We start from the raw sequence: 13,771 nt of genomic DNA on the forward strand, positions 1-13,771 counted from the left end.
CCAGCATCCTGATCAATCATATGAAATAAATTTAGCATTAAATGACCCAATGGTCAGCTCAAGTTAGATGTTAATTGCCTAACCATAGGGACGCAATTGACGTTGTAAAGTATGACAGATGGCTCTGTAGGGCCGAAGATGAAGAGCAAAATAGCTAGCAAAGAGCCCCAAGAGGCCATATTTGGAACATGATTCATCTCACCTAACTTTAGCGATCCCCAACCCTAATTACCTTTATAGTTGGTGGAGAGTTTAATGCCTTTTAGAGCGTGATTCATCTACGTTATTTGAGGCATCACCTTGATGAGGTAAATTGTTCGGTAGAAAGGCATCTAGCTGAGATGGGAATCTAGAAGAACCTCCATATTGGGCCAGGTGAACCCAACCTTGGAGTCTTTCCAGTAAGTGACCTTGCTCCTATAAAGATTGACGTAGTGTATCTGTACTACAGCTTACAGATAAGAGAAGAAACACTCTTGCCTAACATTAGCTCCCTGCCGTGTCTCCCTGTCATGTTCTGGGGATAATACCTTCGGGAAGCTGTAGAAAGACAAGGTGGAGGTCAGACCTCTTATCAGACACATAGGTGTATCTGGGAAAATGATAGAAGCTTTCAAGCCCTTCTTGAGGATATTAATATGCATGGATGGTATGTTAACAGGAAACCTTTCAGCACCTTAGACGAGATAGCTGAACTTTATTTCAGTGAAACAGCTGAGCTCAGAAGTGTCAGTTATGAGAAAAACCTTATCAACATTTGCAGTTTTATTAGTAAGGATGCTGTCAAATGAAGCCTAGGAAATGTCATATTGTTAAGCTCAGCATAATCGATAGCAGAATTTTATAGTATTGGAAGGAAGGAGGGGTTTTACCTGCACTTTGTGATCAGCGTTCTTGCGTTTATTAGCATTGATGTTTCAACCCGAGGAGAAGCTAAAAGGCTTCATTGCTCACCGGGGAGGGTGAAGTGTGAGCAAGACGCCACGAGAGGGAGCTGTTGGAAGCAGTAAAGCTGCCGGGTTTCTGCGCATTAAGCGGCGTGTTACTTTTAAAAGACAGAAGATTGTCAAACTTTCAGAGGCTCACAGCATCTTTAAAATAAAGTTTCTTCTGGGAGGCAACTCGCCTGATAAGTTAGAAATCACTTTTGAAAAAAAACACACAACCAAAAACCTGTGTGAAGCCTGTTTAAACAGTTGTGTCTATTAAAAATGAAATCTGCACTAGATACCACAATGCCTATAATTTTGAGGTCAAATGGTTTAATTTTTGCTTCCTTTATATTTATTTCAAGTAGTAAAATACATTATGTAATACAGCGACGATGCCATTTTGCTGCTGAATATGAACATAAGAGTGTACGAGGGGACAGACCTGCTTAGATCATTTGGCTCAAGCCCCATGATAACAGCTCCATTCTCCACTTGTTTCACTTGTAGTACATATTTCTCTGTACTGTTAGAGTCCTCCGTTGGAAAAACTCTGGATGCTTTAGAGAGTTCAGCGGGAATTAAACATGTATCTGAACTCCTAGCCAGTCTTAAAAAATGAATGTGGCAGTAAATGGCTCAAGTCATGTCAAGTATATAGGGCTAAACGTGGATATTAATTATAGAACCAGAGGGACTCAATTTACTTTGTAAAGCAATTAAAAGAAGACAGAAACTTACAGTCTGTTTCTGGAGAAGAGTAATATGTCTGTTTAAAAATAACTTCCTACCCAGAATAGCCTGCCTGTCTCGCATAATATCAATTGGGGCAGGGGGTGGGTGGGGGTGGAACAGGCACTTACAGCACTGCTTCTTTATGAAAAAATCAAACCCAAGATGTAAAACAATAGAAGTTGACAGTTAGGTGCCCAGATCCACATTTAGGCATGTAAATTAGGATTTGCTTTTCAAACTGGCTGAACAACATGTTGAAATTTAGCTTCTTGTGTTTATTCTCCATGGGCAGGTTAAGGCAATGAAAGAGGCCTGTGTTCCTGTGGACAGATTGAAGGAGGTAGAGGGTTCTTTTTTTTAATATAAAGTGCAGTTTAATAGTGCTCTGGATTATTCTAGTAGTCTGTCTTTTTTTTTTTTTTTCAAATTAATTTCTTGCTTCAGAGTGGATAGGCAAGGATTCCTTTTGAACTTAATTAATCAGAGCTGGCGTTTGTTCCTATATCCATAAACAGAGTAGATCTGTGTGAAAACTTCATTAACCTAAAGCACCTGCTCCAACAGGCACCCTGATGGAAAGCTAGTGTATTCTTGGATACTTTACTACATTTTAGTTTTGCTTTGAGTGGTATTCATAATACCCTCTTCTTTACAGTGTACCCTCTGAAAATACCGTTGAGTCATCTGGACTAAGCTGTCAGTGAGAGCACCATACCTGTTCAGGATGATAGCCACAGCATCGGTCCCTCTCTCTGCCTCCTGGCTGGACAGGATCAGACATCTTCAAATATTTACTGGTGCACCATCTTCAAAGCAGTGTAGTCAGATAGACAGAAAGGAAAGCATGATGCACAAGGTCTTTGCGCTTCAATGTCCACTCTTTGTAATCACTTTAGAAATCAGCGTCTATCAACGGGCTAAAAAACCTATGGTAGTCACTTTTGTCTTCAGAGTATAGCACAGCATCAGAACTTCTGATCCACCTTTTTTATTGCTAGCTGATTTAAATATATTAGAAAGAAACAGCATGTTTAGCTGGTCCTACTCAATACTGCACTTAATTATTCCTTCTTCCAGGAGTATCATGCTTTAAGTTTTTCTGTGACATTTTCCCATCTGCCCTGTTGTGAATGTGACTATAGTGGGATTTACAAAAAGAAAGAGTTTAATGCATACAGACATGACAGCAGAAAAAGGAGCTGAGGTTGTGTTTGTCTTGATTGTTTACTTGAAAACTATAGTGAGAAAGAGCTTCAAAAACCACCTGAAAGCTCTCTGAGAGACAGCATTTGGGAGCCAGGGGCTATTACCTTTATACTTCACTAGAATCTCTTTGCTTTTACGTCACTGTTTCTAAAGTAAAAAAAAAAGTTGAACACAGGAAGAACGAACATCAAATCTGAGTGCCTTTCTCAGGCAAAATTTTACTGAAACTAGAAAGTTCATATAAACAAGGTCTTCCAGACATGACAGCAAGAAACTTAACTCTTGTATGGCAATTCCAAAATCTTTTGGTGAGAAAGGATGAGGTCATATGCTGAAGCAATCTGTGGCAACACAAATAGCTCTGTTTCCACTCTCTTCAATGCGTTCAATATGCTCTAGGTGATGTCACTGTCAAGGTGAGCATCAAACATCAGTTACATCATTTACTTCGTTATGCAAGCAGGGTTCTTGCTTGCATTTTCAAATGTGGCTGAGCCAGTAACATATGACCTTCACTGTTAAAACTCTAAGAACACTTAGCAATATATATATATATATATCAGTCTTTGAAGTATCTTATTGTTCTTTAAAACTTCACTTTTAAAAAAATAAATACTAATAAAATATACTTAGAAAGGGAGAGCGTATATCTGCTTTACTGCTTTAAAATTGAATTCCTTCCCAAATTCTGCACTCTTGTTCATCTGCACTTACCAGCAATAAAAGACAAGTGAAATCCTGATCCTAAGAACATCAAATTATGTCTATACTGGGTGCTTTAGTACGCTTAAGTCTAAATGCATCCTGCAGCTGTTTCAGCTGGTTTTCATATGAGTGCAACCTAGCACTTGGGCCAGAAGACAGCCATTCTGTGTTCCAACACTTACCCCATCTGGACAAAAAGGGAAGGAAAACTGTGGGGTATACTGCAGACTCCACCTATGTGGAAGTCCACATTCCCATTAATATGAGCAAATCAAAACTAATTAGCTTCTCTGCAGCTGTTCTGAAAGAAAGGATAACAAATTTTTAAAAAAAGTTCTCTACTGTTCACTGTATAAAGGTACATGAAGGCTTCTTCATTGTGTAAGGAAACACAGCTAGAGGCTCTCTTTTGTGCAAGTGTCTGATTCCCAGATTTATTTTTTTCTAATTTGAATTCCAGATCTGCATGGTGTTTCACTTCTACAGTACTCAAAACAAAAAGTCTGTAGCTTTATACCCGAGTAAACAAAAAAAAAAAAAAGCAAACATTAATACATCCATCTCATATCCAGTTTATTTAATACCGTAGCAGTAAATACAGACAAGAGTTCTCGAATCTGGCAATGCTAGAGCTGGCGAGATACAGCTACCTATCAGATCAACAGTCTATTAGTAGTTCTGGAATTCTGTGTGTGCTGGAAAGCTGAAGGGTGTACATGAGTCGTCTTCAAGTTCAGACCCCTAGATATTGACAATACAGTTAAATACACTACTCCTGATATGGCAGAGCAGCATCTGCATAGAAATAAAGCAACACCGTTCCTGTCAACACTGAGAACTATATTCTGATATTTGTAGTCTTAAGTGAAATAAACAGTGTCTTTTCCTTAAAAAAAGGAAGTGATCTTTGGTCAATGCTTATTACAATGTGCTTTAGTTTTATTTTACAACAGTAATGCTAAGATTATAGAGGTTTTTTTATGTTACAGGGGTAGACATTTGAAAAATCAGTATTCTGCTATGACTGATAAAGTAATCTTACCAGTTTCAATGCAGGTAAAATTTCAGAGCAGAAGTAGGCTTCAGCTCAGCAACTTACAAAGACTGAATCCCAGCTGTCCTCTGGAATGGGTACGAGGCAGTAATTCATCTTCAGATCACTTCTCTTCCCTTTCATAATTTCTGTATGAGCACAGCACTTTCAAACACGCTGGGCTAAGCCCTTATTTAAGTTAAGTCTACACTAAGAGCTCTGAATGTCAATTGACAACATATTTAGACCCATCTGATGTTTAATATCCACATTTGAGAAGTGTAGCTAACATATTCCTTAGTGCTCTCTCAAGTGGCATTTCAGTACCATAGCGATGACTAGTTATAAAGACACTGGTCCTTAGGAAAAACACTCTATGCAAGTTAGGAGCACAGGTCTTACCAGCAGGCTGACCTTTAAATCCAGGCAGACATCCCAAAGAACTTGTGCTCTTTACCAGTCCATGTGCTTTTCAAGCTTCCACTCCCATCTAAAATTGAACAGGCACATTCACCTTACAGGTAAGGAAACTTTGTTACAGTCCACGAAAACTGCTCTGTGAAAGTGATCAGCCCAAGATGTTACACTGGCCTTACACTGGCCCTAGCCATAAAATTATTTCACTAAACAATGACCTTGCCAAAACCAGTTCAATGCTCACTGACTAACATTTCACAAACATTTCAGTTTCCACCCTCCTCAACCTTCTCTACTTTCTTTCACCACTCAAAAAAAAAAAAAAAAAAAGATACTAAAACAGGTGACAATACTGCTGAGTTTATCTATCTGCTTCCCTACTTCTGGTGCCTCTACAAGGCAGCTTTGCAGGTAAATACCTTTTGTAGATTTGGTGTCTAAGCATTTAATCCATATGAATTTCAGCAGGTGTTAGGCATCTTTAGGCACACAAGGATCTGAGCCACCCTTCCTTGAGTTTAACACAAATACGTTATCACATACAGCAGCAGTATTTTGCTTTTCTTTAGTGCAAGTTGTTCTTGCACAAAAAAACCCAACTACTTCTCAGAATTCTGAAGTAAGATTTTGATCAAGCAAGGCTGAGTTTATTGGAAATAACTGTTTATACTTCAGTCGCACCTAGAAGCTCCATCCAAGACCATGCTGGTGTTGAATAAATACAGACTAAAACTCTCCTCTGAAGAACTTATGAGATAAAGGGTGAGAGGAGCATCTTGGACTTTAAGTGACATAGCCCTAACACAGTAAATCTGTAGCAGAATTGGAAATAAAAGGTCAGGTCTTCTAGGTCTAGACCCTGCCCACTTGACCATACTATCTCCCACCTTTGGTTTCTACTGTCTTACTCCTCCAGACATTGACCTTTGAAGGAAATTTACTGAATCCCAAGAGCTGCTTGTGCTCCATTATTTCAGCTTATTCCTACTTCAAGACTAACCATGTTTTACACAGATTTCCTTCTCTTTCCAAACACATTGTTGATTAACTTGGCCATTGACTTCGATCCACTTGGTCGTCTCTTTTCCTTCACTTTGAAATTTGAGGTGATATTCCTCAGGACTTTTGTGAACATTGCCACAACTTCCTGATAATGTTCTGCTGCAGACAGTTCACAGAATTGGCACTTGTTATCCATTGCCAGCTTTTGTCCTTCATCCCAGCCAACTTCCCTCATGTGGCATAAATCCTGTTTATTACCAACCAAAAATACTGATGACTCTACCATTCTGAAATCAAAAAGGTTCCGATTAGAGAAAAGATATGTTACAATACTGTGCTATATAGAGTGTGTATGAAAAGTATGTATGTTCAGGATAATAGGCATTGCAAAAGAACAAATCAACCCGCTAACCTTGCTAAGTAGAGTTATAGTTTTCCATTTGCTGTAGTCAAACATCAAAGGATTTTCCAGACAAGCTATTCTCTATCAGTAAGTTTTCATTAGGTTCCTCTACTCAGTGAATTCATGTATTTTTCATCCACTGCTGTTTTCATACTCTATACTGCTGAGTATATTGTCAGCTCCTGGACTTCAGGAAGATGCAAGCTGATCATTATCTCCATTTGTAGATAAAAGCATAGAGTCAAAGAGATGCATCAGTGTCAGTGGCATAATTCAGAAGAAAACACAGGAATCCTAATTCCAAGTTTTTGCTAAAATTACTCCTTCCAGGGAAACCTTAATTACGAAAGGTCAGCAGTAAAACAGACAGAAAAGTGTTGTGTTTGTTTTTTTTTTACTCCACTTCTGATACAAGGAAAGGATTTCACTTATTTAGAAAGCACCTCAGCTGACTGACACACCACCACATGTACTCAGACTTGCAATTTTGGTGGTTCTTTTTGAAAGTAAGTAGTTTGTTTCTTACCATATGGTCACCCATGTGCACAAATAATGTTGGGGTCACCGCTAAAGGCAGTTTAGGAGACATTCATGGTATTAGATTCATATATTGTGGGAAATGCTTTCTTCAACCCCCACATTGGTGCATCTCCATTGGTAATAGAGTGGGGGAGTAAAAGCATAAGCTGACTATGCCAGCTTTTTACCCATGTAAATCACAGCAGACAGATTTATAGCAATTATTTAAATAGTAGTGCTGTAAGAAATATGAACAAAAATCCTGATGTACTTGGCTTTGGATACAGTGAAATAGATTGCAATTTGCAATACAGTTTACCTTCAGGTACCTTACTGTTGGTATTGTAATTATGCCAATAGGATGCCTCTGGATTTTAATTGCTACTAGGATGCCTACAGCTCACAGAAATGTTCTCAGCTTTTTTGTATGTTTGCTGAGGGAAACAAAAATAATGCCACTTACTTTTTACAAGCTCCTATGTGAGACTCTCGGATCCTGTACAGCAATGCTTTTGCAAATGCAAATGATGCTCTGTCACTGATGTCGTAAACAATGATAAATCCATCAGCCCAGTGGAGCTCGTCTGTGAGGGAGAGCTTCCCCCGCTGTGGCTGAAAGAAGTTCAAATTCACATGCAAAAAGAATGTCACTGTTGTCACTTCAGAGCATTTTCTTTGTCACTGTGAATGTGAGGATGTTGTATCTTTTCTTGCAAAAGATATTAATAGGTCTAGGTGCTGGCATTGAATTCAGCTGAGTCCTGCTCCAAAAGCCTAATAAATAACCTTCACTACAGATGGCACTTTGGATCATCGACAAATTCATTATGAAACATTTACACTTTAAGCAGTAAAATTGCATAACCTGTACAGCCATTGCTAATGCTGAATATTCTGCAGAGTTACAGGAGAATGAAAGGTACAGGAGCCACCAGTATTCGTGCTCTTTCTGGTTATAGCTCTGTTTTGCATGTTCCTAATATTCTGACTGCAGTGAGCTTAATTTGTTAAAAATTCTTTGTTCCCACTCATTTCTTCTGTTTCTTCTTTGCATTGTTCAAGTCTGAAACAGTATTTACCCATAGGATAAATTTCTATAGGGCTAGGGAAAAAAAAAAATCTCCTTTCAAGCTGCAGTTGACTTTAACAAAACTGGTGACAAAAGGCACGCAAGTGATAATGGGGTTGTACCAGTCCTTGAGTCCTTTCACCCCAAGAAAGCATCACACTGATTTCTAGAAAGCAACAGCTGCCCATTAAGCTAACAAATGTAATTTCAAAACTACTTTAAATTAGCTTATCCCTGCAGATGGTTTAGCAGCAGCTAGCAAGACCATGTGACCCAAGATAGGTAAAATACTGGAAGCTGACCAAAAAAAAAAAAAAAAAGGAAATTTACTTTTGCTCTGTGGAAAACTCATCTTGGATAGTAATTTGAGGACTGTTTAAGTTGTTCCCTCACTAGTTTACTATTTTGCTCCTTGCAATGCATAGCCTCCACCAACATACCACCCTAGTTGCATTGATTAGCTCAGCATCAGGGCAACACTGTAGCATCATAAACAGCTGTACTGGGAAGGCTGCAATTTACCATGAGGGATGGTAACTGAACACTGGCAGTGAAAGGAGATGCATGAAAAAGCAAAGATGACACAGTTTTCCAGAACTATTTGAATACCTCAGTATCTTTAATACAACAGGTTTGGTTTTTTTTTTTTTTAATATTGTGGTGACTGTGCAGCAGGTTTAGGGGCAGAAAAGGTGACTTGTGTGTGTCACAGCTGTTTCCCAGATTGATCATTGAATATCTTGAGTTGGAACAGACCCATAATGATCATGGAGTCCAACTCCCTGCTCCTCACAGGACTACCCGAAACTAAATCATATGACTAAAAGCATCATCCAGACACACCTTGAACCCTGGCAGGCTTGGTGCCGTGACCACTTCCCTGGGGAGCTTGTTCCAGTGACCCACCATGCTCTCAGCGAACCTTTTCCTAATGTCCAATTTGAACTTCCCCGATGCAGGTTCATTCCATTTCCTCCTGTTCTATCGCCAGTCACCAGAGAGAGGAGATCAGCACCTCCCACTCTGCTGCCCCCTTTGAGGAAGTTGTAGACTGCGATGAGATCACACCTCAGCCTTCTCTTCTCCAAGCTGAGCAAACAAAGTGACCTCAGCCACTCCTCGTCACTCTTGCCCTCGAGGCCTTTCACCGTCTTGGTCACCCTCCTCTGGACACACTCTAAGAGTTTGATGTCCTTCTTATATTGAGGTGCCCAAAACTGCACATACTAGTTGAGGTGGGGCTGCACCAGTACAGTGTAGAGTGGGACAATCGCCTTGACTGGCTAGCTATGCTGTGCTTGATGCACCCCAGGACACAGTTAGCCCTTTTGGCTGCCACGGCACACTGTTCACTCATATTCAACTTGCCATCAACCCAAACCTCCACATCTCTTTCCGCAGGGTTGCTGACCAGCTTCTCATCCCCAATTATAACCAGGATTACCCCATCCCAGGTGGGGAATCCGACACTTGCTCCTGTTAAATTTCATAAGCTTTGTGATTGCCCAGCTCTCTAGTCTATCCAGATCTCTCTGCAAGGCCTCTCTACCCTTGAGGAATCCACAGCTCCTCCTACTTTAGTATAATTGGCAAGCTTACTTAATGTACAATCGATTCCTGCATCCAGATCATTTATAAAAACATTAAAGATCACTGGCCCTAAAAGTGAGCCCTGGGGAACCCCACTGGTGACTGGCCACCAGCCTGATGTAACCCCATTTACTATAACTCTTTGAGCTTGACCCATCAGCCAACTGTTCACACAATGTACTATGGACTTGTCTAGCTATATGCTGGACATTTTGATACTGTCAGAGACAGTATCAAAAGCTTTGCTAAAATCCAAAACCCCCACCTTTGCTGGCTTCCCTTGGTCAACTAGATGGGTGACCCTGTCATAAAAGGAAATTAAGTTAGTTAAGCAGGATTTTCCCTTAATGAACCTGTGATAAAGAGACAGTGAGCTTTGCAGAACAGGGATCCAGCTACTAGAGGGAAGCCTCAGAGAGCAGCAAGATTTCAGGAAGCAGAAACAAAAATTGGGACTCTTCCTTCCCTAGTTTCGCCTCCTCTCAGAACCTGCTTTTCTTCCCCATGGGATACAGAACCTCCATACCCCATCCGTCTCTTTCTAGAATCACCAGTTCCATCAGACAAAAAAGCAATATCATCACTACTTGCTGCCTATTCTTCTGCAGGCACCAAAGAGAAGTCGGGAAGAGAATAGCAGAAGGCAGCAAACAGCTAAAGTTAGGCCTTGTTCCTAAGGAAGAACTGGGACAAGAGAGCTCAATGAATGCTGGCAAGAGGAGTTGCCCTTAACACAGCTGGTCTCTGGTCTCCTTAAAAGCAAAAACATGCCAAAACCGTAGCAAACAAAGTCTCTACCCATAATGTAGTCTAATCTGCTTTACCCTAGATAGCTGCTACTCCTCATGTTTCAAGTATCTTAATAAAGTGTTCATAAGCCACAGGATTTAATATGACAGTAAGTGGAAGCTATAAGTGGGCTTAGGAAAGAGGTTTGAGGTAGGTGGAAACAGTAGCTTCTAACAGATTGTATGGCAAGGGAGGAGTCTATAGTGTAACATGGCACAGTGACTATTTCAGGATCCCCATTGCCATGGGACAAGCAATACTGTTGCCTGTCTCTAGGCAGGCTGATTTGTGTGGTGGTTCATTTTATGTGCTCACTGGGTTAAGTTTTTAAGTCCTTGAATTTAAGTCTGAGTCAGACTTTCAGTGCTTTGGCATTCATTATCCTAGTTGGCAAGAGGCAAGATCACTGCCCAAAAAAGAACCTTGTGAGCTAATGCTATTAGTCAGACAGACCTACCTAGGTCTGCATGTGTTACACAGTACCAAAGTTTCTCTACTCCTGTAATAGCAGGAAAGAAATACAAAAAGCTGTATTACAAAGTGGTTTATTGTGATCAAAGTTCAGCTGTCGACATGTACAAGCCTGCATTATGGTTCTCCTTGGATCTGTTCTGTGAATGCAAGTCTTACTTCCAGGCCTACCTACTTTGACTGTTTCTGCAGACATTTAATAAACTGCTTGCTTTATAAACTAAATTTCATCCATTTTGGGCATTTGAGGAAACTGCATCCTGTAACTTATCTCTGTATTTGTCTGTATAATGCAGAAGTGGGAAAAGAGATTTCTGTTAGTAATATTCCAAAAACGCAGAAGCATTTACAGAAAATTTAAGCAACGAAGGGCTTCTTCCATGAAATGGGAAAGTACTCAGCAGTTCTGAGCCACAGCAACTATAAAATTTCAGTCTTTTCAAAAAAACATCAAGCACAAATTCCAAGAACCAGACAGAAAGGTTGTAACCCCCCAACTCTTCCTACCATTACACAGGTAGAATGAGGAACAGCCTTTCTTTGCCCCCCTAAAATTCTTACCTGTGAACAAGGGTCATAAATTTCCAAGTGTATCTGCTTCCCATCCAGGCATAAGTGTTTAGTGTAGATGCATTCTAAAAGACACATGGCATTCAAAGAAAACCAGAATTAGTGTGATTGGAGATAGTGGTCAAAAGAAAAGGTGGCAAAGGTGAGATTCACTAATACTGAGGGGACATTTAGTTCCTTGGGTATTGTTTAGTTTTGCGGGTTTTTTTTGTGTTTGGTTGTTTTGGGTTTTGGTTTATTTTTTGACACTGGAAACAAGCCTATTTCATTTTGCAACACCTGAGCTGCCCAACCAGGCTGACCACATCACTTGACTGTTGTGTTCCCATGGAAGTGTCGGTGCAATGAATACTTTTAGACCCTAGTTTTCCTCTTCCAAAATGGAGGCAAAGGGGATGCACAATGCTCAGAATCAGCTAAATGCTGATGATTACTTAGCTTGCTACCAAGGTTCAGGATTATGAAAGTAGTAAGCCAGCCTATGTGTAAATTCTGATTCTGCACAGAAGTAATTATTTGGTAGTAATGTTTATTTACTATGAAATCTGGTACTTTAAGATTTCTCATGCTAGGTAGCATTAGATCAATAGTATTTACAGGATCATGTCCCTAGACTAGATCTTAAGATATTTCCATAGTGTCAGTTCTCCTATTTAGGACTCTCCACCAGCACTAGCAACCCTGGCAACTCTAGTGCAGTCAGACCATCACTGCTATTTTAAGCAGTGGGTTGTTCTAAGCAAATGTAACCAACTTGTGTTCATGGCACTGAACTAACGAGCTGTTTGCAATATAATTCCTCAGAGCAACTGAGCTACAAAGACAAGAACTGGTGTTGGCACTACTGAAAATACACTTCAAACTGTGTGTAATGAAGGTATAGATATCTCTGGAACCGAGCATCTTCAGTTCAGCACCATGTTCATCTTAAGCATTCTTCATGCATGTCTTAAGAGTTCATCTGATGATAAACTATCAGTCTCAAGCATCCCAGGGCATCAAATCTGCAGCCCCTTGGTGGATTCTATAGTTAAACAAACTTTTAATTAACACTTTGACTCCACTAAAAGTGTTCTAGGATGGTCTTCTATTTCATCACTCCTATTCCAACTTTTCTCTTCCTTCCTCCTGTCTAGAAATAGAGCTAAGCTTATCTTCCAACAAACACTTGTTTAAAAACAAAAACGTATCGGGAGTTTGACACGCCTTTTCTGATACTTACAGTATCAGAGGGTCAGAACAAGGAAACCTGGTTTTAGTTGTATGTAGCTTAGGACACACATGGAGCATGGAGAGCACTACATAACTTACATGTGACAGCTTAGACTTAGATAAGCCATCTGGGACACAAACTGCCTTTTCAGTCTGTGTTTGTATAGTTACAACATTGGTAGAGCATTTGTTTACAACTATAACTCTACTTTCAGAATAAGTTCATCTGGATACATTCAATGCAATTCAGCTTAGTACTGCTTTTTTTTTTATGGATCATGGAATGCTACTCTGATTTTTGTAAAAAGAGGCTTTTGGAAAAGTCTTTCACTTTAGCAGGGAAAGTGAAGTAGATAGCAGTCTCCTTTCCTTGTTAAGTTTTGGGATTTCTCATCCCCATCAGCTGGAGTGGCACACTTCCAAAGGTGTTTGCCTATCAGTTAAATAGTGCTTCTACCCAGGATGTGAAAGTTCAAGTCCTGCTTTGCCATTTTCCAAGATCTTAGAAGTGTCTTAAGGATCAGCATATTTGTTCTGGCATGAATGAGAAGTTCTATCCTCAGCATGGTGAGGCTTTCTACAAAGCTATCAAGTCAGTGTATTCCTGCAAAAGCAGGGGGCTTTGCATTATGCTTTGATTAACCAGTAGTGCCTGATAAACAATCTGTTTCACCTCTCCTCTAGAGCTGAGAAGGAGATATTCAATAGAACAGGTGTTGGGTTTTTTTTTTCCCCAGTCTATTTCTTTACTCTCTTCTTTATCTCCTCTCTGATTGAGCTTACTGTAATCTATCCACACTTCGCACATGCAGCCCGGTTATCTTTCCCTCCTAAGTCCCTTCACAGTTGCTTTGCGACGAGCATTTCGCCAGCCCCCGTGCCCGGGCGCACTAGTGGAGCTTTAGGTGATCTCTCCGCAGATACCGGGCTTGCCTTTTCCCATCTTCAAAGCCTACGCTTAATCAGGAACTCTCGCTGATAAGCAAGCGAAAACTTAAGCCTTTACAAAAAGTTCTGCGAAACTGCGCTTATACCCAATTTCTTGTTCAAGTAAGTGTTTGAAGCGTCGCATCTAGCGCTCCCCGGGGAACCCGCACCACACAGCCCCGAGTGGAGGCCCC

General features: G+C 40.3%; 1 protein-coding gene across 1 annotated transcript; it reads right to left on the minus strand.

Moving 5' to 3' along the window:
* Positions 1-6,031: 6,031 nt before the first annotated feature.
* On the minus strand, positions 6,032-11,503 carry RERGL (RERG/RAS-like; the record flags this gene model as incomplete). The annotated part of the gene is made up of 3 exons (XM_009577856.1): positions 6,032-6,314; positions 7,413-7,555; positions 11,430-11,503. Coding segments are annotated over 3 exons (500 nt in total), but the record flags the coding sequence as incomplete, so codon positions are not given.
* Between the last annotated feature and the right edge of the window lie 2,268 nt (positions 11,504-13,771).

The sequence above is a fragment of the Fulmarus glacialis genome, unplaced genomic scaffold (genome assembly GCF_000690835.1).
Source record: "Fulmarus glacialis isolate BGI_N327 unplaced genomic scaffold, ASM69083v1 scaffold11815, whole genome shotgun sequence".
NCBI classification, from domain to species: domain Eukaryota; kingdom Metazoa; phylum Chordata; class Aves; order Procellariiformes; family Procellariidae; genus Fulmarus; species Fulmarus glacialis.